This window comes from Myxocyprinus asiaticus, chromosome 8, assembly GCF_019703515.2.
Source record: "Myxocyprinus asiaticus isolate MX2 ecotype Aquarium Trade chromosome 8, UBuf_Myxa_2, whole genome shotgun sequence".
NCBI classification, from domain to species: domain Eukaryota; kingdom Metazoa; phylum Chordata; class Actinopteri; order Cypriniformes; family Catostomidae; genus Myxocyprinus; species Myxocyprinus asiaticus.
The window spans coordinates 54,364,169-54,390,578 of record NC_059351.1 but is presented as its reverse complement, the minus strand read 5'-3'; the positions used below and the strand labels follow the sequence as shown (position 1 = coordinate 54,390,578).

At 38.5% G+C, this 26,410-nt stretch overlaps 1 protein-coding gene across 2 annotated transcripts; it reads right to left on the bottom strand.

Moving 5' to 3' along the window:
• Positions 1–9,954: 9,954 nt before the first annotated feature.
• Positions 9,955–26,151, bottom strand: LOC127444645 (adhesion G protein-coupled receptor E1-like). 2 transcript variants are annotated; one of them, XM_051704143.1, is made up of 18 exons: positions 25,624–26,151; positions 20,831–20,902; positions 20,567–20,716; positions 20,102–20,230; positions 18,077–18,199; positions 17,493–17,624; positions 17,350–17,396; positions 17,168–17,257; positions 16,931–17,084; positions 16,717–16,833; positions 15,812–16,008; positions 15,470–15,640; positions 15,146–15,340; positions 13,439–13,656; positions 13,035–13,193; positions 12,186–12,357; positions 11,396–11,491; positions 9,955–11,264 (listed from the first exon to the last, which is right to left on the bottom strand). In XM_051704143.1, the coding sequence occupies exons 1-18, from the start codon at positions 25,655–25,657 to the stop codon at positions 11,220–11,222; spliced, it is 2,301 nt and encodes a 766-aa protein (XP_051560103.1). In that variant the 5' UTR covers positions 25,658–26,151; the 3' UTR covers positions 9,955–11,219. The 2 variants fall into 2 exon arrangements, with proteins under 2 accessions (XP_051560103.1, XP_051560104.1); XM_051704144.1 differs by lacking the exon at positions 18,077–18,199.
• Positions 26,152–26,410: the final 259 nt, after the last annotated feature.

Sequence of the window (26,410 nt, the reverse complement as noted above, 5' to 3'; positions counted from 1 at the left end):
CCCCACAATAGGTCCATTTTAATGTCTGGGCTCTTTTGCAATTAACAGTTTTTATTGATTCTTAATATATTACATAAAATAAATTACAATATACATGAACAGAACAAACAATTGTCCCCTTTTAACCTCAATATCCCCCTCCCAATTCTCAACAACATCTCGTAGTCAAAATAAAAAATAATTGGGAAAAAAAATCAACAAATAGAGAAAAGGAGAAAGGAAAAATTCCAAGGATAAGATTTACAATTTCAACCACAAACATTTTTCTCTCCACATGGTCCTCACCGAGAGCCCTCCAGAAGGGTCAAGTATTTGTTCCATATCTTCCCATACATGTCAAGTCTGCCAAGCTGCTTATAAGACATCTTTTAAAATGCAGCAACCGTGCCCAATTCGGTGAAACATTTTTTAAATGAGGGAGCGCCTTTTGACTTCCATCCTCTAATAATAATAATCTGTCTGCCAATCATTACACTAGTTTGGACCCAGTTTTGTATATATTTGTCATCTACTATAAGAACCGACCCATCACCCAATATACAGAGTTTAGGGCTGAATGAAATTTGAGTATCTAATGCCTCACAGATAAAATTCTGGACTCTTACCCAGAATTCTTGAATCTTAGCACAGAACCACAGAGCATGGGCTATGTCTCCATCCTCCAGCTAACATTGCCAGCAGGTAGGTGTGTCTTTCAAACCAAGCCTAAACAATCTAGAGGAAGTCCAGTAGAAACTATGCAAAAGGCGTACCCTTGCATCCCTAGACATAGTTCTAAAAAAATTTTTTTTAATTCTTTCCCACTCACCATCCTCCAATACCAAGTTCAGCTATCTTTCCCATAACCTCTTAAGAGCTGTTAAGGCTCCATCACCCAGAATCTGAATCAACAAGGAGTAATAATACACTGACGCATCATGCCCCTCTCAAAAGGCTGTGAGCACCATACAAAGAGTGTCAGCAGCCTTAGGGAGCTGTGTACTACCATCAAAAATAGTACAAAGTAAATAGCGCAGCTGTAAATACCTGAAAAATTGAGACCTAGAAATCCCAAATTGCTACGTTATATTTTCATAAAGGTCACCAAGTGTAGCAACACCCCTCTCGATCCATTCTTTCCAGCAAAAAGGGGACTTGTTAATACATAATTTGGGGTTCAGCCATATGCATGAGGAAACATTTAGGTAAGTATCAGCACTGAACATGAGAGAAACCTTTGTCCATACTGAATGTAAATGTGAAATAATATGCATTTTTTTGCTTCTCTAGGCAATTTAATAGAAAGACTTTGCAGTGGTGAGATTGGGGCAAGGACCGCTTGTTCAATGTTGTACCAGGGAGGGGCTCTCTCGGGTGGAAGAGACCAATGGGCCAAGTGTCTAAGATTAAAAGCATAGTAATAAAACAACATTTTGGGTAGGCCTAAACCTCCTTTGTCAATTGGTCTATGTAACTTACTGAAACCCAACCAGGGTTGTTTACCATTCAAAATAAAAGACTTAGACATTCTATCAAATTGTTTAAAATAAGAAAGAGGAACTTCTAGCGGGAGAGACTGCAGTAGATAATTGAATTTGGGCATACAATTAATTTTTATAATATTGACCATCCCAGCCATAGACAAATGTAGTGAAGCCCACCTATCAACATCGCACAAGAACCTTTTCAATAAGGGGTCAAAATTAACTCTAACTAAATCTCTCAAAATTGCTGGAAATAGGGGCCTGGGTAGCTCAGTGAGTAAAGATGCTGACTACTACCCCTAGAGTCATGAGTTCGAATCCAGAGTGTGCTGAGTGACTCCAGCCTGGTCTCCTAAGCAACCAAATTGGCCCGGTTGCTAGGGAGGGTAGAGTCACATTGGGTTAACCTCCTCGTGGTCACTATAATGTGGTTCTCGCTCTCGGTGGAGCGCGGACAATAGCACGAAGCCTCCACACGTGCGCTAGGTCTCTGCAGTAACGCGCACAACAAGCCATGTGATAAGATGCACGGATTGACGGTCTCAGATGTGGAGGCAACTGAGATTTATCCTCCACCACCTGGATTGAGGTGAGTCACTATGCCACCACGAGGACTTAGAGCGCATTGGGAATTGGGTATTTCAAATTGGGGAGAAAAAAAATAGCTGGATATAAAATGCCTAAATACCTAATGCCTTGGGCCATTGAAAGGTGCCAGGTTGGAAAGCTATGGTAGGGCAATATGCTGTCATAAATATTTGGAGAACTAAATTATATTATTATTATATAAATTATATTAAATTCTATGGAGAGATGTAATTACTCTGTTTAAATGATTAGCTAAAATTTGAGACAATATTTTAACATCTAACTGGATCAGCGAAATTGGACGATGACTTACATTCATTTATCTTTTTTAAGAATGAGAATGATCAGGTCTTGCGTCATGGTTGGCGGTAGTTCACCTTTCTTTAATGACTCTGTGTAAACTTCTAACATAAGTGGAGCCAGTTCTGTAACAATAATCAACAAGCTCATCCAAAGTAATATCTGAGTCAAGAGAGTTTTTTTGATCAATCGTCAATTTAGGAAGTTCTAATGGCTCTAAGAAATTGCTTATATCCTTATCGGTAGATGATGACGTTGAACAATAAAGATCGAAAAAGAAATCTTTAAATGCCTTATTAATATCTGTGGCAGACGTAAATATCTTGCCCCCAGAAGACTTCACTGAAGAAATGGTAGAAGAAAACTCTCTCTGTTTTATATATCTAGCAAGTAGTTTCCCTGCCTTTTACCCCGACTCAAAGTATATCTGTCTTGCCCTGATTAACCAAAACTCTACCTTCTGTGACAGTATAGCTCTGTTTCAGCACTTTTTATACTCTTTTTCAATTCTATGAATTCCTGTGCTTTGATCTTAATGAGTGAGGCATATTGAACGATCTGCCACCAAAGGACCGCCTTAAGTGCCTCCCATGCCATGCCCACAGAGGACACTGAGAACCAGTTGGTTTCTACATAAACACTGACTTCTGTCTTTAACATTTGTTGAAATTCAGGGTCTTGTAGAAGGGATGTATTAAAGCACCATCTATATGATTTTCTTTTCTCTATATGCGGCAACATCTCTAAACACACCAAAGCATGATCTGAAACTAAAATATTCCCAATTGAGCAATCAGTGGCAGAAGGGATGAGTGATGTAGATATACAAAAAAAAAGTCTATTCTAGAGTAAATTTTATGTACTGATGAAAAAAGGTGTAGTCCCTCCCAGATGGATTCAGAAGTCTCAAAATGTCTGTAAGACCAAGATATTTACACATCCTCTGAACTGTCAATGTTGCTCTAAAGGATCCATTAACAGACTGAAGTCTCCACCCAAACCCATTTCATGAAGGATCCCAGGTGCATGTAACTTTACCTCAAGATCTATAAAAAATTTCTGATCATCAGCAATGGGTGCATAAATATTAGCCAAAATAAGATTTTGCCCCTGTATTTGAGCCAAACAATAATGACTCTTCCTAAGTGATCTTTGATCTATTTTAGACATTTAAATTGTAAATGCTTACTTATCAATGTGATGACTTCCCTGCTCTTACTTGAACCAGCACTGCAGAATGCATACACACCCCATACCTTACCAAGTTTTTCAGCTTCTTGTGAAGAAAGGTGCGTTTCTTGAAGGAACACTATATCATATATTTTACGCTTAAGGAAAGATAAAAATGTCCTCCTCTTTATTGGGTGCCCCAGCCCATTAGCATTCCATGTGGAGAGAAACATTTGACCTATATTAAAATGTGACATATTGACATGTAAATATAAATTGTGTACCCAAGGCCAAATTATATAGACCAATTCGAACATTGATGTAACCATCAAATCCTGAACAATCCACAGAACAGAAAACAAATGTGCTTCAAATCCGCGCACAACAGTCTCAACTGGCATCCATCCCCTGGAAATCCGGCGGTCCATGCATGCTCACGAGACTGTCTGCAACACTATTGCTGCCAGATTGCTCAAGTTCAGTGTTCCCCCATTTTTTTTTTTTTTTTACATACAGTTGAAGTCAGAAGTTTACATACACTTAGGTTGAAGTCATTAAAACTAATTTTTTAACCACACCACAGATTTAATATTAGCAAACTATAGTTTTGGCAAGTCCTTTAGGATATCTGCTTTGTGCATGACACACGTAATTTTTCCAACAACTGTTTACAGACAGATTGTTTCACTTTTAATTGACTATATCACAGTTCCAGTGGGTCAGAAGTTTACATACACTAAGTTAACTGTGCCTTTAAGCAGCTTGGAAAATTCCAGAAAATGATGTCAAGCCTTTAAACAATTAGCCAATTAGCTTCTGATAGGAGGTGTACTGAAGTGGAGGTGTACCTGTGGATGTATTTTAAAGCCTTCCTTCAAACTCAGTGCCTCTTTGCTTGGCATAATGGGAAAATCAAAAGAAATCAGCCAAGACCTCAGAAAAAACTGTGGACCTCCACAAGTCTGGTTCATCCTTAGGAACAACTTCCAAATGCCTGAAGGTACCACGTTCATCTGTACAAACAATAGTACGCAAGTATAAACACCATCGGACCACGCAGCCATAATACAGCTCAGGAATGAGATGCATTCTGTTTTCTAGAGATGAACATAGTTTGGTACAAAAGTGCAAATCAATCCCAGAACAACAGCAAAGGACCTTGTGAAGATGCTGGAGGAATCAAGTATCTATATCCACAGTAAAACGAATCCTATATCGACATAACCTGAAAGGCTGCTCAGCAAGGAAGAAGCCACTGCTCCAAAACCACCATACAAAAGCCAGACTACAGTTTGCAAGTACACATGGGGACAAAGATCTTACTTTTTGGAGAAATGTCCTCTGGTCTACTGAAATAAAAATTTAACTTTTTGGCCATAATGACCATCGTTATGTTTGGAGGAAAAAGGGTGAAGCCAAAGAACACCATCCCGACCGTGAAGCATGGGGGTGGCAACATCATGTTGTGGGCTGCTTTGCTGCAGGAGGGACTGGTGCACTTCACAAAATAGATGGCATCATGAGAAAGGAAAATGATGTGGATATACTGAAGCAACATCTCAAGACATCAGCCAGGAAGTTAAAGCTCGGTCGCAAATGGGTCTTCCAAACGGACAATGACCCCAAGCATACCTACAAAGTTGTGGCAAAATGGCTTAAGGACAACAAAGACAAGGTGGCCATCACAAAGCCCTGACCTCAATCCGATAGAAAATTTGTGGGCAGAACTGAAAAAGCATGTGTGAGCAAGGAGGCCTACAAACCTAACAGAGTTACACCAGTTCTGTCTGGAGGAATGGGCCAAAATTCCAGCAACTTATTATGAGAAGCTTGTGGAAGGCTACCCAAAATGTTTGACCCAAGTTAAACAATTTAAAAGGCAATGCTACAAATACCAAATATGTAAACTTCTGACCCACTGGGAATGTGATGAAAGAAATAAAAGCTGAAATCAATCTCTACAATTATTCTGACATTTCACATTCTTAAAATAGTGATCCTAATTGACCTAAGACAGGGAATGTATACTGTGATTTCTATGATTAAATGTCAGGAATAAGGTAATAAAGGGAGAAAGAGAAAAATGAAAAAAGAGTAGAGCAAAAGTCAGTGGCAGCCAACAGAATAACAAACCCTCTCAGGCTGCATCAGTAAAATGCACGATGTATAGTCTGTATTGTTACAGAGTGCAGGCAAAATTACCCACTCACACCATTGATTTAATGAAGGATTTAATGAAGGCCATAGCTTGTCATGGGCATGTAAAAGTCTTGCACCCATCCTTGCTGTTGATTCTCAGCTGAGCCGGATAAAGCAATGCGACGCTTACCTTCTGTTGGTGCAGCAATTTTTTTTACAGTCTTTGAATCCATTTCGCTTCGCTTGAGTCGCTTTTGCAAAGTCCGGAAAAAACATACTGTGGTCCTCCCAGCATAACTTGCCTTTATTCCTCTCCACGCATAGAACAAAGTCTCTGTCAGCCGACCGCAAGAATTTTTCCAGGATGGATCGGAGTCTGTCACCCACCCCAGGAAGCTGACCAAGTGCTCTGTGCATGCTCTATCTCGAGCCGGCGGCCTGCTGTGTTGATCAAATTTGGAATAAGTCCTTCCAAAAACTTCACCATATCCTGACCTTCCTTTCCCTTGGGGATTCCAATGAAATGAACATTATTACATCTGCTCCGGTTTTCCATATCCTCTAGTTTTTCCCACACTGGTACCACATCTGCCTTGGTAGCAGACGGGCTATCCTGTAGCTCTCTTTCAGACAACACCAGAAACTTGACCTGTTTTTCAACATCGTCCATACTTGTGATAAGGTTGGAGAGTTTCGCCTCCATAGATGTGATTGCTCAACGTATTTCTGTGAAGCCCTCCATGTCGGTCGAGATTTTCGAGCGCTGAATAAATGTTCAAGATATCCCGACCTGCATGATGAAGCTCTCTGCCATTATTGACTGGACCTCTGCCATCTTGATTCTGCAAGGTGTCCGATGTGTGAGAAGTGGTTTTTAATATCCCCAAAGGCTGACAATTTAGATTTTTTCAACATTCTGCACTCCCAGCACAGTTTAGCAAACAAAACTATTACAGTTCTCACCAGTTAATATTGCTTAAAAGGATAATTGTAGCAAAATTTAAGCGGAGCTCACCTTCAAGCGATCAACCCTCATATAGCGTTATGTGACTCATATCCGGGCTCTTAAATATTTCTACCCCACATGAGTGCCTTGGATTTTTGGCTTGATATGTTGAAACCAGAAATGTGATTCTCTGAGAGGTTGGATGAAACCCTTTTGGTGTAATATTACATGATCAATAAAATTAATTACACTTGCGATGATTCATGCTTTGAGTGCGAGGGGCAGGTTTCAGGTTCAAATCCAGGTAGATCTAATGATTTTTTTTAATTAACCAAGAAAATGCCACTGCATGTCAGCAAATGTAAATCATTTCTTGAATTCACTGGAACAGTGAGCGGGCTCGGATAGGCAGTAAGTGGTGAGCAGCGTGCGGCTCGGTGCCCCGACAACGAACTTGACACTTGTGACTGATGCGTACCATCTAAAATGGCCTTCATAGGATGTGTACATTTGCACCCCACTATTGAAATGAATAAGACTAGAAAGTTAAATGAATGATTTATTGGTTATTCCGTTTTGAAGACAAAAACGGGAAAACAAAATATAGCTGCAAGCAGCAATGACGGGCCCAAGCACCATGGGTCCATTTCCACCCAATGGCTTTCGGAAAACAATACATTTAGTAAAGGAAAGCAAGACAAGTGCCTCAAAAACACTAGACCATACAAATAAAAGAATAATACCATTTAATGCATTGCCATGGCAACACGATTTAAGATATCAAGTAACCATTCACAATTTTACATCAGCTGTATCTTGACGTTATTCTAAACAATTCTGAAGTTATTTGGGCAAATGTAAGATGAATATTTAAAAGCATGTTGTAATTGCCACACTTCCTGCTGCCAGGTGGTGGTGCTATGACCGTGAACCACAATAGCCACATCCATCTGATCAGCCCCCATAACCAAACATACAGCTTATTTTTGATCTAAATCACACAATGCAAGCAGAAGATATAAGACATTACCTGTTTCCCATTAGTGTATTGCCTCGCCATGGCAACGCTGTTCAATATATCAAAAACTAATTTGCAATTTAGCATCTTCAATGTCTTTGTTGCCTAAATTTGTTGACTGTCACATGAATCCCCTAGGAGTATTTAAAAGTTCAGATCCTGCAATTTTCAAAAAATCCAAAATGGCCAACTTCCTGTTGAGTGGAGCAAATGACTGTAATTATGAAAGTTGTCTGGCTTGATGAGAACTATATATGTACCAATTTTGGTGACTTTAGGTGAAAAAGAGGGTGCTACAGAGCCCCCTTACACACCCATGTTCAAGGGGATGCTACAGAGCCCCCCTACACGCCCTCCCTATAACTTCTGTCCAAGCCTAATGGCCGACAACTCTGATGTGTGAGCAAAACTTTTACGTTTTTAAGCATGTTAAATATCCCATAAGCACCCAAAACCTTGAAAAGAATAATAATACATTTTCAAAAAATCCAAAATGGCTGACTTTCTGTTGGGCAGACCTAATGACTGCAATTATGAAAGCTGTCTGGCTTGAAGAGAACAATATATGTACCAATTTTGGTGATTGTAGGTGAAAAAGGGGGTGCTACAGAGTGCCCCTTACATGCCCTCAAGGGGGTGCCACAGAGCGAAGCCTCCCCACCCACCCCACCCCCCCAAAAAACTCTGATGTTGGTGTCAAATATCATGACATTTTAAGCAAGACAAAGCTGTCTTTGATGACAGCAAGAGCTTTAAATATCCTGTTTCAGGAGTCTGAGAATATTGAGTTTTTGTGTTGAGATGTTGAAGATGAGTTTGCAGGTGGATTTGATGTACTGTAAATCAGTAGGAACTGATCTGTCCATGCTGGATATTGATGATTTCAGAAATCTCTCAGCTGAAGAAAGAGGTGGCGGTACTGGAGGCAAAGACATGCCGTTCGCCTTACTTAAGTGCAAACTCGCATCTCTGGTACAGCGGCCTTCATGGTGCTCGACCATGCTGAGCAAAAGGCTATTAATTCATTCTTCCGGTTGGTTATTTGGGTTACTGTCACCTTCCTGTCTGCTTGGACCAGTCTGGCCATTCTCCTCTGACCTCTGTCATTAACAAGCCATTTTTGCCCACAGAACTGCTGCTCGCTGTATGTTTTTTGTTTTTCGCACTATTCTCTTTACACTCTAGAGACTGTTGTGTGTGAAAATCCCAGGAGATCAGCAGTTACAGAAATACTCACACCAGCCCGTCTGGCACCCACAATCATGCCACGTTCCAAATCACTGACATCACATATTTCCCCATTCTGATGGTTGATGTGAACATTAACTGAAGCTCCTGGCCCATATCTTAATGATTCTATACATTACACTGCTGCCACACGATTGGCTGATTAAATAATCGCATGAATGAGTAGATTGCCTGGTCTGACAAATCTGAGGAAACCTTACCTCTGCTCTTACTGTGGGAAGACCTTTCCTAATTCACGTCAATAAGGAGTTAATTTGAGTGTTCACACGGGTGTAAAATCTTATAACTGTAGTGTTGGTGGGACAAGTTTCAGGCAATATGCTCACTTAGTAACGCACCAGAGGACACATACTGCAGAAACACCTTTCAAATGCACTCAGTGTGACAAGACGTTTGCCCGATCTGATGTCCTGAAAGTCCATCAGAGAGTGCATACAGGAGAGAAACCTTACAGCTGCTCTATCTGCGGGAAGGAATTTTCTCATTCAGTAAGTTTTTATACTTATCAGAAGAAACATGCTAAAAAACAAACTGCCTATCATTGTATCATCATTTCATGGCTCAATCTATAAAAAAAAAAATTAAAATAAAAATTGTAAATGTATATTTTGAAATACAGTATTTCATATTGTTTTGGTAAAGAGATAAATAAACGAACCCTGTTTTATTACTGTATAGATTTGCTATTTTTTAGGTTGTTTGCTCATCTGCAATACATTTATAAGACGTTTCCTCTCAGATGTCAATAAGACATTCAGCAGATATCTTTGAGATGTTTATGATTTCGAATGTTTGTTAATCTGACCTTTTTGAGATGTTTAGCAGATGGTAATTAGAATATGAGTTTTCCAGATGAAACAATCTTAAACAGACACCTTGGAGATGTACGTGTGCTATCCGGGTAATTACTCTACTACATAAAACTCACAGATCTGTATCTTCCTATTTCATTGTCATAAAATTCGATGTCTCTAAAGACGAGTGTATGTTTATGATATATATTGCATATCTTGTCATCAGGGGTTAAACATAATAATGAGAGTGCTGATCATATGAACACAAAAACAGAAATCAGCCACAGTTTCTATTAGCAGTTTTTTTAATCTTAATGGAAAAACATGGCAGTACCACATAAGGGCAGATGTTGCAATATTTAATGACCCTTGCATTGTGTTTCTGTCAGTTTGAGTAACAAAGCTGGACTGATTCAGATGCAGTAATGCAAAAATACACTACACATACAATAAAATTACACCTAGAAATAAAGTAAATCTATCATGGTGCACTGAGAAAATAAAAAAAATAACAGCAAAAACACATTGGTGTGAAATAAAACATTTGTTTCTTATCAAATATCATCACAAATACAATAGGTAAATAGTCAAAAACATTTATGTTGCTGAAGCAAGCAGTTTACAACTTGATTTGCTGATAGATTCATCAAAAAACTCACTTCAATGTCTTACAAAGTCACTTCATTTTTGTTCTTCAAATGTGAACATGAAGAGAAAGTTTATTCTAAAGGAATATTCAAACTACTGTTTTCTATATTTGCAGACTTCTGAGAAGCATCACAGAATGTCCTTTGGAAACAAGTATTAAGTTCCCAAACAAATTTATTAGAAGTTTTATGAATCTTAAACTCTAATGTTTCCCAGTGGCACTGCACAGTTAATACTGGCTAAATGCCAACTAAATCAATATTATTTAATGGTCAAACTGTATGTATGGTGTAAAGACTAGTTTCACTTGTTTTTATACCTTGATGAAATTAACTTAAGCCCTTTTGACCCTTTTTTTGACATAAATAAACTGACATTAGAAAAACACATCCTCTGTTTAAATAGTTTTAAGAATCTAAAGTACCTCTTACCTCTGTTTCACACATAAATAGAGGTGAAATTTAACAACAGCTTAAAGACATAAAGTGGCGTCTGCACGGATCATATACCTATACATGATCTGTACATGATTTTTGGTCTGTGTTTCTTTTTAATACATTCTGCTTCACAGAAAAGAGGTGTTTTAGACAAATAACCTCTTCATAAGGTAGATTGTAAGCAAGTTCTTCAAAAGACATTTTTCTATATGATGGAATGAAAGCTGCCCTTTGAATATAGTCTGAAATGTAAGACTTTTTCCACTTGTTTAGGCACAACAAAGAAGCTGGAGTCTCTCCAAAGCCTTTGAGAGGACATAACCCATATATTGCATTCAGTTTATCTAAAGGTTTGATATATTTTGATGGTGGGCCCCTGCTGACAAGCAAAATTAAAGCATTGTGAAACGTCTTCCAGCAGAAAGCATTCACGTGTCTTTAAAGATCCATCAGTATATGGCAAGCATCTTATATCTTTGACTCTCTCGTGCTCTGATCACTCTGTAGAGGATGCTGTAAAGGTCAAAAGACAAATTTAGAAGCTGAATATTACCCCCCCCCCCCCCCCATGTTTACATAGAAACAGAAAAATGCGTTTGGTATGAATGGTCCCTCATCATGCATGCACACAAATACTAATGTACCTGAGTGTTACTGGACTGGTTGGTGCTGAATTCTGAATATCTCTTCTCCTTTTGTGTGTACACTCTACCAATCAGCTTGCAATATTCCTCTCTGACCTGAAGAGGATGAAAAAATATAGACACGGTCACAGTTTAACAAGTTTCATCTTCAGATGCCACACCAACTGGAATACAAGTGTTAACAAGGCTGTACCAGGCTGCTACAATGAGTGCTTTGAGGAAAAACTAAACGTTAAATTGTAGCAAGTAAACTTGATATCCATAAATATTCATTTGTATTAGGTATGTCAAAAGTACCAGTGCTTTGGTACAAAGTCAACACTAAAATTAAAATGATGTAACAATACTAGACTATCTGCAGTGCCGCTAGTACAAAGTATTGACATTTCAGTAACCGCATGCTTTTTGACTGACAGACAGCTTTATCAATATGCACGCTTATGAGCATGTGTGCTCTACGAGTGCTTGCAGTAATGCGGATACAGGCCTAAACGGTCAGCTACACTTATTATACAGGTATTAATGTAAACACTGTAAACATAGTCACTTGCGTCTAAAGTGAACGTAAGCAGTGGGACAAAAAAATGGATTTGTATCAAAATTTCAGATCTGTGCATAAGGACTTGTAATCTGTAAACTTGTATTATTTGTAATCTGTTTCTTTGTTTTTATTTTAGTGCAACATCTGACTGAGAGTTTGAAATACAAACGCTGTGCATTTGCACACAGTCTTTTGAGTAGTCTTTGAGGAGCTTTTTTCTTTTAGTTGTATATGTGCATTTGTGTATACCGTTTTTGACAGGAGGCAGTGCAGGATGAACATGAGCGCCCCTTGGAGGCTGTTGAGAATGGTGAAGAGGTATAACATGACCTGAGTTCCTTCTTCCTGAAAGAGGAAACAGCCGAAAACCCACATCCCTCCAAGAACACACAACTGAGCCACCGCAGTCACTGTAAATCCTCTAAAATTTACAAGAAAAATTGATTAGAACTTGAATTAATACATTTAAAAAATAAAATAAACTAGGGCTGCAACTAACGATTGCTAAAGTAAATGTATGTTGTTTTAAAGGAGTTTTAGATATTTATATTGGAAAACAAGCCAAAACAAAAACAAATCAAAAACATATTTTGTTGCAGTGTATAATGGGGTGAAGACTACCCTCTCTCACCTTTCTGTTCACAATCCATCTTTAACTCACAAAAAAACAAACTCTCTCTTATTAATAAAGCTGCGTATTGACAATTTTATTCACAGTAAGATACACACAGTGACACATATATTATGATTCAATAAGTCGCGAGTCACACAACTCCAGCTCCCCTGTATTTCACAACGAGAGTGCTTCTGTATTTATTTATTTTGTATTTTTTTATAATTCCTATTCTTTGTGATCTACATCAGTTGAAGCTGTTTGGAAAGTTTAGAGTGCATCTGGACTGTGATCTGTGTAATTCTTCCTCTCCTCAGTCAGGCACGAACTGCAGTGCTGCTCTCACGCATCATCATTAGAGTTTAATGTGATCTCATGTTACGTCAAATGAGATCAAACGACTATTCGACAACGAATATTTTTGTCGACAATTGTCGATAACATCGACTAATCGTTTCAGCCCTAAAATAAACACATCCACACACCTAATCGTGCGTAGTTTGGAGAGGTCTGGGTTGAGACTGGAGAATTTTTCGGCCAGTTTCCACACAGTAATGATGAAGAAAAAGCTGTTTATGATGATGATGATGCAGACGGGTGCAAAGAAACTCCAGATAAAATTACCGTCAAGAGAGAGCCAACAGCTGGAACACACACACATGAAATTATAATTAAAAGATTGAAAACATCTGAAGCACACAAACAAATAAAATAATCATCAAAAGGGCAGCCAACAGCTGGACGACATGCACAAATAAAATCATAATTTAGAGACTGTCTGCAGTTTAGACAGGCGCACATCACAAATGTGATCAAGAGACTCCCAATCTCGCATTTACCCATGATTACTCAAGTCCAGGATTGAAAACTACTGAATGTACACACTCACTGTCGGTCAGTGCCATACCCCTGTGGGTAGGCGATGGTAGAGATAATGACAATGATGAGAGGGGCTCCGTATCCAACGGCATACATGTAGAGATGCTTGAGCGTGGTTTGAAACACCAGGACAACCATTCGGTACAGCTGCACTCCCTCCAGCAGCATCCAGCAGAACGCGGCCAAGAAGAAGAAATGGAGCAATCCAGCGACAAATGTACAAGCTCCCTGAGACATATAGAGATGAGTGTTAAGTGTGGGATCTCATGTGCTCTCGCTTTACATAGTGCAATTATGTTGGTTTGACAAAGCCAAAATACTGTTACTCTAGACTTTGTTCAGGGTTTTTCCAGAATCCCTATTCCAAGACCAAACTCAACTGTAACTCCTCCAAGAGCTTTCAAGCTGCATCCACCAAACTTGACATAGACCTTCAGACTGTTCTGACGGTATGTGCAATGTCTTTTCTAACTGATACAACTTATGCTTTTCCCGTAGTGTTCGATCAAATATCCCATAGACTAACATTGATGGAATGTTCAAACGGGCCAAGGGAGGCCATTTAAACTCCAACTGTCAAAAACAATCAATCTATCTATCTATCTATCTATCTATCTTACTGTCACACTCTTTCTATCACTCAATCAGTCATATTCTCTTTCGACTGCCATTCTCTAACATCTTAGAAACTGTATTGCAACACTTACTGCAACCAAATTTTATTCCAGCACCAGAATATTGTAGACACATGTGGGTGGGCTCTTTTGACTTGGGGCATCTCATCATATGGGCCCTTTCAGGCAAGGCTTTGTCAAGCTAACATCAGTTTGTCTTGACAATCTTTACCTATCTAGTTGTGAAACTACAGCCCACTAGGACACCACCAATGTCCTCAAGTTCCAATTGGAGAAGCTTGGCAAGTTGGCAACACACAAGACAAACATGTTAAATAGTACAGGTGCCAACACACAACTCTGCCTTTCTCCAGTTTGCATCTAGAAGGGGGCAGCCTGTCATCCCCCTATGGTTACTCAGTACTCCAACATGGAACTGATGAAGGATGTCTACAGTTGAGACAACCAAGTTCAAGTAAATCTTCTTTGGTTCACAGTGTCAAATGCTTTGGAGAGATCAACCAATCCAATTCTCCTGATGCTGTTAAATTCATATCGTCTGTTCTCCCTTCTTCCTCACTTGACATCAGCTGCTTCATGATGTTGTCTACCGGTCTATAGAGCATTATCTTTGCCAAGACCTAAACAGCAACTCCAAAAAGGGAAATCTCTAGCTACAAATGGACTTTGTTTATTATAAAGGTGATAATATTTACAACCCGCAATTGCTGTAGGATAGTCTCATAGGGACCTATTACAAAAACATCCTAACTCTAGAATACTATCTTATGTTTAGTAACCATGGCGATCTCATTCACTTGTCAGAACTTGCCTGAAGACTTACTGTAAGATCAAGATGATGCTACACCTTGGTGAAATAAGATGCAAAGAGTATTCTTGTACACTAGTAACCTCACATTTGGGCTCATGATCAAAAGAGTATACTTTGAAAGGCTAAGAGCTTGACCGTGCCTGAGATGGGATAGTATGCCGAAAAACGAAGCATGCAAGTATGTGATAGACTGGCAAGAAGCTAACTTTTAGTTAACCGCTCCTGTACTAGATGTATCAGTTCCACCATGTAGAAGACATTTGACACACACCTTGTTGTAAGTACTGGAGATCCCGCAGAGGAAGACGAGGTCAGCAATGAAGAGGCACACGCTCAGATGGAGGTGGATGCTGTTCCGGGTTCCTTGGATGGAACGGCAGAAGCGGAACGTCAGAATACACAGCAGTAAACAAATCAGAGACAGAACTAAACCCACGCGAGTGATCAACACCAACGCAAATGTGTCCTGCAGAAGAAGTAGAGGAAATAAAGGGCAAGGGATGGAAATGAAGGGGTGAATATTATAATGTTGATAAACTCTTCATCACAACTGTGCTGTCCAGTTTTGAGGCATGCAAGGATTTCTCAGGTTTACCTTGATGGGGTAGAGAGCCATGAGCACTGCGAAACTGCTCAGGTGACTGCAGGAACACACTGTATGAGTGCTGTTAGACCATGCCCTCACACAGCCCCGCCCAGACCACGCCCCCTGAGTCTCATTCCAGTACACACAAGAGTAATACATGCCCTTAGACTCCGCCCTCTCCTGAAAAGAAAAGAAGAGAGTTTGAACTAGCTGATTAAAGAAAGTTCAACCTGCAGTTTTTAGAAAGGTGAGAATGTACATAAAGCACAATAGTATGAATGCTAATGTCTTAGATATGTGTGACTCCAGTGAGTTCTTGTGCTGGTATTGATGATGTGTTGGCATCTTTACCTGCACGTGTTTAAAGACGAGAGTAACAGGATCAGACAGGTGTTTTGTTTCTGGATTACTGACGACGGCTGTCACCACTCTTGAGTTGAGTTGATAAGTAATGTTTCCCTCCACCTGTGATATTCTGCCTAACCCGCTGAAAGAATCTCTGGATGTATTTAGATCTTTATAACTGACCAGCGCCGCAAATGCAAAACCTAAGAGCAAGTGTTAAAACAGCATTTGAATTTATTCATGAAAATGTATGTTTATGATTTTATGAAAACATATATTTGCATGTGTGTCCTTGTAGTATAGGTTTCTCTGCCATAAGTGCAGTTTGATCTCATGCAAATTATGGAACTGTGGCGACATTCTTGCAAAATGACACTATGTGGTTTGTTACACGTATCGTGCCAGTTCCAAGGTGAAATGTCCACTGTGTGGCGCTAAAAGCAAGTTAAATTTTCTCCCAAACAGATGAAGTTTTAAGGTTAAAGCTCTATTGAGTTTTAAATCAACAAAACCTACCTCACTACCCTAAACCTAAACCTAAACAATAGTGTCAGAAAAAGCAAATTTAAGATGAAAAATGTGATTTCTGAAGCAACCATGTCATTTTGTGATGCTTTCAGCTTATGTGTCGACTCGCCTGCTCTTCAGGACTCGTACTCTGGTCCTTTGCATCGCAAGTGCAACACTCTATCAGTTGAACTATAGCGCAATTTTATAACACTTGAACAAGCTTGTAAATGAAGTTGGTTATGTAATGCAAACGTTAAAATGCCTTACAAGTCTCTAGTGTTCATTTCACCAGTAAACTGCAGCGATCTGCACAACAAGCCATGTAAAAATAATTTATCAAATATGTAACTATAGTAACGTGATTCTATGAGACCAGATTGCATAAGTGTGTGTTTCTGTACCTGGGTACGATTTTCCGGCTGCTGTTTCCCAGCTGGTGTTGAAGTGGGCGGAGTCGGTGCTCAAAATGACACTCCCAATGGGAGGAGTCTCTCCCCGCATTACTGCCACCACAGCATCTGTGAATGTTTTGAAATAGAATACAGCTGCTTTCAATGCTGCTATAATCTTACAATTTTAAAGGCTATGGTGTGGTGTGGTGTCCAGCTGTCTTACGAGTATTGTGTGTCTCTAATCTGGTTACAGGCTCTTTGAGTTGTGGTCCAATCAGATGCATGCTGTTCTCCACCATGCCCAGAAACTGACTTAATGTTTCACTGTCAGCAAGATTCCCCTCCGACAGCATCTCATCAGCAGATGTAAACAGATTCTGTGGCGTCAAAGTTTGTGAGTACTATGTGAGTGTATCATGCACAGTGTGTGTGTGTGTGTGCGTGTGTGTGTGTGTGTTACCTCCAGCAACTCTTCTCCCAAGCGATGGTCTCCATCTGGATCATTCAGAGACTCACATCTCTTCATGAAGAGTGACAGTAAACTCCTCAACTACAACACACACACACACACACACAAATCAAAGTCTGTGAGTGTGTCTCTCTATATTAATCATATTAATAATCACAAGAAGTGTATCGTACCTTTTCAGGTGTGTGGTGTGTTTCATTAAATTGCTCACAGTTCATCTCTGTGCACGACAGAAACAAGGATTAAAATGAGCAAACAGAAGACTGTACATTAGTGAATATATAAGTGTATTCAAACGGAAACTCATTACATTCACCTATGCATTTTGACTGGTTGTTGCCATAGTTACTGTATCCACGGTGACAAATGCAGCTGTAGCTGCCTTGAGTATTGTTGCAATTAGCATGTGAGCCGCACAGATCTGCAACGTCTGCACACTCATCAATGTCTGTAAGAGAGAGATAATTTTTTCAGCTGTATTAATGTACAGTATATTCTTATGATAATTTTGTTTAATTAATGATCTAAAGTTACAAGCATAATGTGATTTACGCAGTTGGAAATGTCCCTGTATCAACTTTCTTTTCATCCAGTCATTCAAGGTCTATGTTAGGACTATGGGACTATGTTAGCGAGACACTAATGAGACCAATCACGGTCACAAGATCTATATATATATACAGTATATAAAGTTTAAATCTGTTTTTTTTTTTTTTTTTTTTTTTTTTTAAAGTTCCAGAATCTTTGAATGAATATTTGTTAATTTATATTTTAATGTTATTACAATTTATATCATTTTAATGAAGATTCACTGTTAGTAATGACAGAAGACACACAGCACAAAGAAAGCTCATCCATTATGATGAGTATTATTAGGATGAGCAGGACACTGGCCCTCACCTGTACAGGTGGAGTTCTTCTCATGTTTATAGAAACCTGAAGAACAGCTGCAGGAGAAACTGCCAGGTGTGTTAGTGCAAGTGCTGTGAGCGCCACACACTGAAGACTCACACTCATTCACATCTGCAGCACACACACACACACGTTTCATTTAGATGCAAGCAAAAGGATGATGTGTTAACACAAACAAACATGTGGCCTACATGAGGTTTCTCACAGCTGTTTTAAAAGTCTTAAACTGTAACAATGCTTTGTCAGGTCAATTTAAGGCAAAAACATGATTTAATATGACTGAATCAACTTGATTGCATAGGATCATTTCAGATTCATAAGTTGAGCAGAACTGATCACCAGTGATCATCACCAGATGCACGCCGGTTCGATAATTCTGTCCGACAGCAACTTGCTGACGACACCGCTCAGCGTTTATTGGCTTTGAACATTAGTTAACAACCATGAAGTTTACTTCTTATTTCTAAAATACTGAAGTCTGACAGTACTTTAAGAACTGTGCAGGTGTTGACATAAAAATCTATTTGTACCTGGTCTGACCCCTAAAAATGACTTTGTGTACCTGAATATAATCAGTTTGATTCAGTAATATTAAATAATAGTTTTGACATTAATAAAAGCAGTCCATTTAAATGTTACCACATGAAACACATTTCATTTATTTTTACAGTGTACATTACAAACAGTTAAAGGAATATTCCAGGTTCAATATGAGTTAATCTCAATCAACAGCATTTGTGTCATAATGTTGATTACCACAAAAATTAATTTCGACTCGTCACTCCGTTTCTTTAAAAAAGCACAAATGTGTGTTCCAGTGAGACACTTACAATGGAAGTCAATGGGGTCAATTTTTGGAGGGTTTAAAGACAGAAATGTGAAGCTTATCATTTTATTAAAGCACTTACATGAATTCTTCTATTAAAAATTATTTGAGCTGTAAAGTTGTTTAAATCATAATTTTTACAGTAAATTTAGGGTTTGTTGACATTACATCACCATGGCAACTGAGCTGTAAAATTGGCTGTAACATATTGTTTATGTCTTGTATCTATACTTTTGAAACAGTGAGTATTTTAATGTTTACAGATTGACCCCATTGACTTCCATTGTAAGTGTCTCACTGGAACACACATTTGTGCTTTTTTTAAAGAAAAGGAGGGACGAGTCTAAATACGTTTTTGTGGTAATCAGTATTATGACACAAATGCTGCTGACTGAGCTGAACTTGTATTAAACCTGGAATATTCCTTTAAGCCAGCACATGCAGTTTGTAAGTTATCCAAATCACATTTATTTCCATATTGCTTTACATAAAGTCATACACCGTTTGCACCATTGAACTGTCAGACATTGCACCTTGTGCAGAAATCTGTATTATTCATGTGTTATGTCAGCCGTAAAGCCTGAACATGTGCAGTTGTTACCTTAAAGAGATATTTCTACTTGATCTGACCCTTAAAAATGAATTTTGTTGGTTTAACCTAATTTAGTCTGATTGATGCAGTCATATTAAACCATATTTTTACTTGAAATAAACGAGTTCATTTATCCCGCTGTAATGAAAATGCATTGAATGTTACTTTACTAATTAAATTAAAAGTTACTAATCTTGTGCACTTTATTTAGTATGCATACTTTGCAGTATACACATTTTATAATTGCATTGTTTACTAAAATATACAACCAGAACACACTGCAAGGAATATTGTACACTATAATGCATTCGATTTCAAAGTGTGAGATTGGCATGCAATGTAATGATGTCATGTGACAACAAATGAATGACAATGCAGAGAATCAGGGTTAGAAATCAACAAGGGATCGGTGCACAAATGCCACCTGAAATAACAAAAAGGCCCCCAATATTTAAAATGTGAGGAGAAAATACTGTATGCTCGTACTGTAGTTCTTTTGTTTGATTGTGTATAACTCAAATTCAAATTTGTCAGATTATATTGTCTAATCTGATTGGTCAGAAAAACATAGAGCAAGAACAGATAGAACGGTCACCTTCACATTCAGGATCTCCTCTTAGTCTCCGGTATCCACGTGGACACTCACATGCGTACTTGCCAATGTAGTTCACACACACCAAATGTTCTGAGCACTGAAATGTCTTCTCAGCACACTCATTTATATCTGCGGAGAGACAGCAGGTGGCATTAATTACACAGTATTACATATAATAAATGTACTATAATATAAATGGCTGTTGAATTAAAGGAACATGTCCTGTGAGAACAATAACAATATAGATTGCTGTCGAGTGTTGACTGCAGGCATATGTTCAATTATATTGGAATACAACAAATAATATATTGATTTCTAAAGCCACTTTTTAATAATGCAATATATTTAAATCTAAATAATTGTATTCATTATATACATAATATTTATAATAATTTTAATTATTATGTATTACAATTGACTGACAGCCCATATAATATAATATAATATAAAATAATCCTCTCTTACCTTCACACTGTCCGTCAATTGCAGTGAAATTGGTAGTAGACGCCGTTGATCGGAATCCTTCATTACAGTTGCAGTAGTAACTTCCATTTGTATTTATACACTGTGAGTGATTACCACAAATATTCGGATTCTCCACACACTCATTCTCATCTGAGACAGAGAAATGAGATGAATCACATACAGTCAAGTCATTGGTTACACACGAATGCTTTTGTGACATACAGACCACTGATTGTGTTATTTAAAACAAAAAGTGCTCATTACCATCACAGCCAGGTTTAATATATTTATATCCAATCTTGCAATTTCTAGATGCACTAGAGAGCAGGAACAGACCTGGGGAAGACAAAGAAACAAAAATAAGCTCCATTTATCCTTTTATACATCCATCCATTAATTTGCCTTAAATTGCTTATTATTGTTATTAATCCATCTGCAAATCTATACAACCATCCACCCAACCATGGCGGCTACATCTGTAACATCAAATCTCATTGGTTCTTGCACGTCTCATGATCAAAAGTCATGTCACAAGTATGAAGGGTTTGATGTTATTGATGTAGCCGTCATGTTGGATTTCAAGACTGTCTGACTTTTGGGTGCTTTTTTTTAAGTGTTAAAGCAGGGCTCCAACCAACCCCTCCAGTGAGCAGCAGTTCTGTGGATGGAAACGCCTTGTTGATGAGAGAGGTCAACAGAGAATGGCCAGACTGGTTTGAACTGACAAAGTCTACGGTAACTCAGATAACCGCTCTGTACAATTGTGGTGAGAAGAATATCATCTCTGAATGCTATTCTGAGATGCGGGTTGGCACTGTTTTGGCGGCACGAGGGGGACCTACACAATATTAGGCAGGTGGTTTTAGTGTTGTGGCAGATTGGTTACATGCGGTGAGGCCATGTAAACGCACTGGATTGACGTCTTTGATCGTTGTGCCACAACTCACTGTTAAGTTTAAAAGAACTTTAATATTTATAAACGCATCTCGAGACACCTGTGTTCTGTTTCACCATTTGTTGTGCTGCATCAAGCTTTTTCAGCGCTGGTGTCACAAATTGGCATTCTGATGAAGTTCAGGTTGGAAAGAGGACTTAATGTGACTGTTACACATGATTCCAGATTGTTTTTCACCTGGCAAAGTTTCAGCGCATGATAAACGGTGAGTGTTTTACCCCCTTTTGCTCAGGTGTGCAGACAATAATTACACAAGTTGAATACTGAATAATTTCAAATCAAAGCATCCGGAAGAGGTTTATAAACCGTAGCATTAGCTGCCTCATGGAAAGTGAACCTGCCCGGGCAGAATTACGATTTTTCCATTGACTAAGAATAGGCCTGCTATGTTGCAGGCAGTGACAGAGATTATTTTTGTTTGACTTTAATGTGATTTTATCATTTGTAGATGTATGTATTGTGCTATTTCAGCTCATAGCTCACTGTGCACTTTATTCCCTGCTATCTGAGATTGTGTTTCACGCATCCATGGCAATAAACGTTCTTTATTCCCGAGTCCAGACTCCCGACGATAACCGAATAACCGTTCGTGAACTCTCGCGGTTAACCAAATATTACAAAATGTTACTGTGCACACATTTTGGGTATTAAGGCATCTTTCTCTTTATTATTAAACATTAAATGCATGCATGACATAAACATAAGTACTCTCATAAGCAATCTCTACTGTTGCACAAATTCTGTCGCTTATACGAGTTTAAACCATCAGCTTTGTACACAGCCAGGGTAAACTGCACCTTATCTTTGTGTTTGGAAGCGTTTTGTAAATCAGACGCTCTTCTCTGATTCCCTGAGCACGCACTCAAGTGTCTGTACTCACGCTGCTGTTGTCCAGCACGCATTCCGCCGAACAAATGGTATTTCTCATAAGGCTGACATTTACGTGGATTTATAATAGATATTTCAAAATAAATAATTGATTTAGAGCTCTGGGCCCTTTGGGTTTAGAGGCCCCCCAGTCGGCCCGGTGGTTAATCTGTCCCTGACGCAATACACTATTATATGCATACTATGCATTATGTAAATATTTGCTTATGTACATTTTGAAGAGCAGTACTAAATAAAACGTTTTATCTCTTATATTTGTATAAATTATGAAAAGGGGTGTGAAAATTGATGAGACAAAAAGGGAATGCAAACTTGCGTATCTTCTCAACTATATACAGTATGCTGTTTATTAAACCTTAGATTAATGGGTTATCAGCTGTCTTCCTTTTTTCTGATTTCTATCTTGTTTCTGAACAACAATCTATATCGAGCAATTATATGATTTGGTGACAAAAAATAGCCATTTGGCTCCTTAATATTTCAGTTTAGGAGCAATGGCTCCGAAGTAATGTTTTTAGTCTGGAGCCCTGTAAAGTGAGTCTCTATCAACTGCCACTGTGTTTCTCCAATTCATTTTAATGTAGTGGACCATCTTCTCTAAACCATCTCTGATTGAATTCAGCCAATGGGATATTTATTGAATTATTTACTTTTGTGTTCCACAGATGGAAGTAAGTCATATGGGGTTGGAAAAGAGGTCGACCGATAGTGAATACCAATAACTAAGGTGGTGGAAAAGGCAGAAAACTGATTAATCGGCCCATACTTTTAAAATCGATTCATGGAATGTTAAAACATTTTCTTAGTCTTTCCTTACTATAACAGGGGCACAGACATAGAAGCAACAAGACTCCAAAATGAACAGAATCCCAAATGCAGTTTATTGTGCAACCAAAATCCCAATAATAACCAGAAAACTTTGGTGCATAACGTGAGACTTTTATATATAAAAGAGCCTAGAATACACCTACTTATTTCGGGACTTATTTTGAAATGACAGAGACTTGGCTCTGTTTCAAAACTCTATATTTAAGTATTCACGAAATTAGGCTTTTTTATAGCTTATATATTCATGAGATGAAGGGTTTTGTATATATACGTATATAAATATTTCACCAGATGAGGTTTAATGAGGAATAAGGTTTATTAACAGGGCATGTATTTGCATTTTTATTTGCATGCCCTCGCTTCAATTTAGAAAACTTGGTTATCTAATCAAAATAACAAAATATGCATTGAAGTGAAGATAAAAATATGGATAAATATTGTCAATGATGAAAGAATGAGATAAAGCAAATCCCTACGAGGTGTCAGTTTTTATTTCACCTCTAGAGACCGCTGTTCTACAGTAGAATCCTCCAGCGCCGGCCACAGAGGAACAAAGAGGAATTAAAAACAAACAAACAAAAACTACTTACAATAACTATAATCGATAGTTCCAAAAAGCAACTATCGGCACCGATTAATCGGTAAAACCGATATATCGGTCTACTCTGAGTTTGGAACAACATGAGGGTGAAACTTAAACTTAAAGGGGTGTTAAGTTTATAAAAAAAGAAAGACTGAAAAAGGAAAACAACCAGTGATTACTTACAGGTACAGTAAAAGTGAAATTAATTTGGAGTAAAAGTGCATACTCAACATGATGCCCTGTCAGGCCAATTTAAACACTATAACTACTGTAAATCAGTTATTACATAATGAAAATATTTAGGGCAGATTTCTTTTTTAGTGTTATTGTATTATTAAAATGTATAAAGATCCATTGACCAATTAGGCTCACGGACAGGAACTATCCATTTTATAATGTTGTAAATATAAACACAATTTCACTTGATCCATCTCTCTCTTTAAATACTCTTTATTCCTGTCTGTGCACATAATTGTTGATTCTGAATCACTATTTCCATCCACACGCCACCAACACAAGTAACCCCAACTCACAAACTAACGTCTACGTGTTTAGGAAACCACAGACACACGACTCTGTATTCACACCTCGTGTAAGCTGCTGTGAGCTGCACATTGTGTTGCAACATCTTTGTCTGTTGGTGTACTGTCCTGCAGATGAAACGAGCTACACTCAGATCAATCTGTTCATCTGCAGGGACAAAAAGCGGATTGACACCATTTTCACAGTCAATCTGTTGCTGTTCCTCTGTTGACACCTCCGGTGCTTTTCTAGGTAGAACACAGAGCTACAGATGTGAAGCATGATGAGCCCTGGTGGGTTAGTGCCCTGGATTTAGTCCCACTATATATTAGGTGTCTTTAACTACTATGTACTAACACCAAAGTACATACACTACAATGTGTTTATTGTGTAACTACATGTTGTTGTGCAAAATTCTCACAAAATTCACATTTGCTGCTACTGAGGTTGACATACAGGTAGGTTTAAAAGTAGTGGTAGGGGTAAGGGTTTATGGTCAGGGTTGCGTTAGGGTTAGGTTGGGGTGCATTTCCCCCCTGACTTTTCCTTGTGTAACCACACCACACACCTAGTCCGCCCCCAGTTGGTCATCGAAAACAACCAAGGGTGACCCCCTTTTATTATAAAGTATCTCATAGTCCGATATCACAAAGATGGCCCCATCTGTATCCACAGATATTTTGGACTAAGCCCTGAATATCCACTGACCCTAGAACAACCTCTACGTGTACCAATCGCCTTTAGCTTTAACTGTTTATGACCTCACAGTGATAAAGTAAAACCACACAGTACACACATAATAAAATCTTTCCTCATTATCAGTGTCATCTAACTTTTCTTCTGGTCGTGTCTATGAGACTGTTCATTTTACTGTGATGTGAACTATACTGCATGTGTGATGTCTCTCCCGTTAATGGAAATTTCAAACTTCCTCCAGCTTAAAGAATAGAGTCTTTGTGTAACACACATACACAGATTAATGTCTGTCTGTCTATGACTCATGTATGCCATCATATGACCAATTCAACTTCAACGTTATATGTCACAAACATTGTCTGCACCCCAATTTGCAAGGATTCTACTGAAAGTATTCAAAATTATCACTTTCATTTCTGTCTCATTTCATCTCTGATAATATGTGGCTCAATTGCATCTGTTCAAAATAACATATGTGTATATAGATTTGCTTTGTATAAATTTGTTTTAATACTTGCCAGCCAGATGAGGCTTGCCCATACACACATGCAAAAAGAAAGAAACACATGGAAACAATCTACTCACCACAAAAAAGTAGAGGTGTCCATTTTAGTTCCATATTAGAAAACACTTTAAACTCCTGCTTTCTAATGTCTAATGACTGTTTGAAAACTTGTGCTGTGAATATGAAATTCCCAAAGGAAACATGTATTCCTGTAACACATCAGAAGTTCCTCTTCAGAAGTTTCTGACTGTCACTTCTCGTCCCGAAAGAGTCTTTGGTTCTTTCAAAACTCTCTCTATTGGTTTCTTTAAAAAAAACAACAACAACAAAACAAAAAAACTTTTTGTAATGTGTTCCTCCTTTTCTGAATTAAATGAAGTAAATCTAGTCACCTCCTCTTCTCTCACTGTTAAGAAGCTGTTTTAAATGGTTTTCTTTCTATTTTTCAAAAGTTCCATTCAGTTTTCCAGTTGAATCCTCTGTTCTCCTCGTCTTTCACTTGGTTCCTGCTCTCTGTTTATCTTAATCTGCATAGTCTGAAAATTCCCACCACTTTCTTTTCTTTTTCCACTCGTCTGATATGCCTCTGTAGCTCACTTAGATGTGTGTTCTACTGGGCGAGAAGTCAGAAGCTATTCATGGATGACACTCCCCCTGAGAGAGAGAGAGAGAGAGAGAGAGAGAGAGAGAGAGAGAGAGAGAGAGAGAGAGAGAGAGCAGCTGTTGTCACTTTGTGCCAGTTAGTCATTTATATCCCAACCAAAGGGCCATTTCTCTCTCTTTCTCTTTGTTGGATTTCCCTCCTTTTTCTCCCCCTCTGTCCCACTTTCATTGAATTTCTCTTGAGCTTAGTCTCCCTGGTGAAAT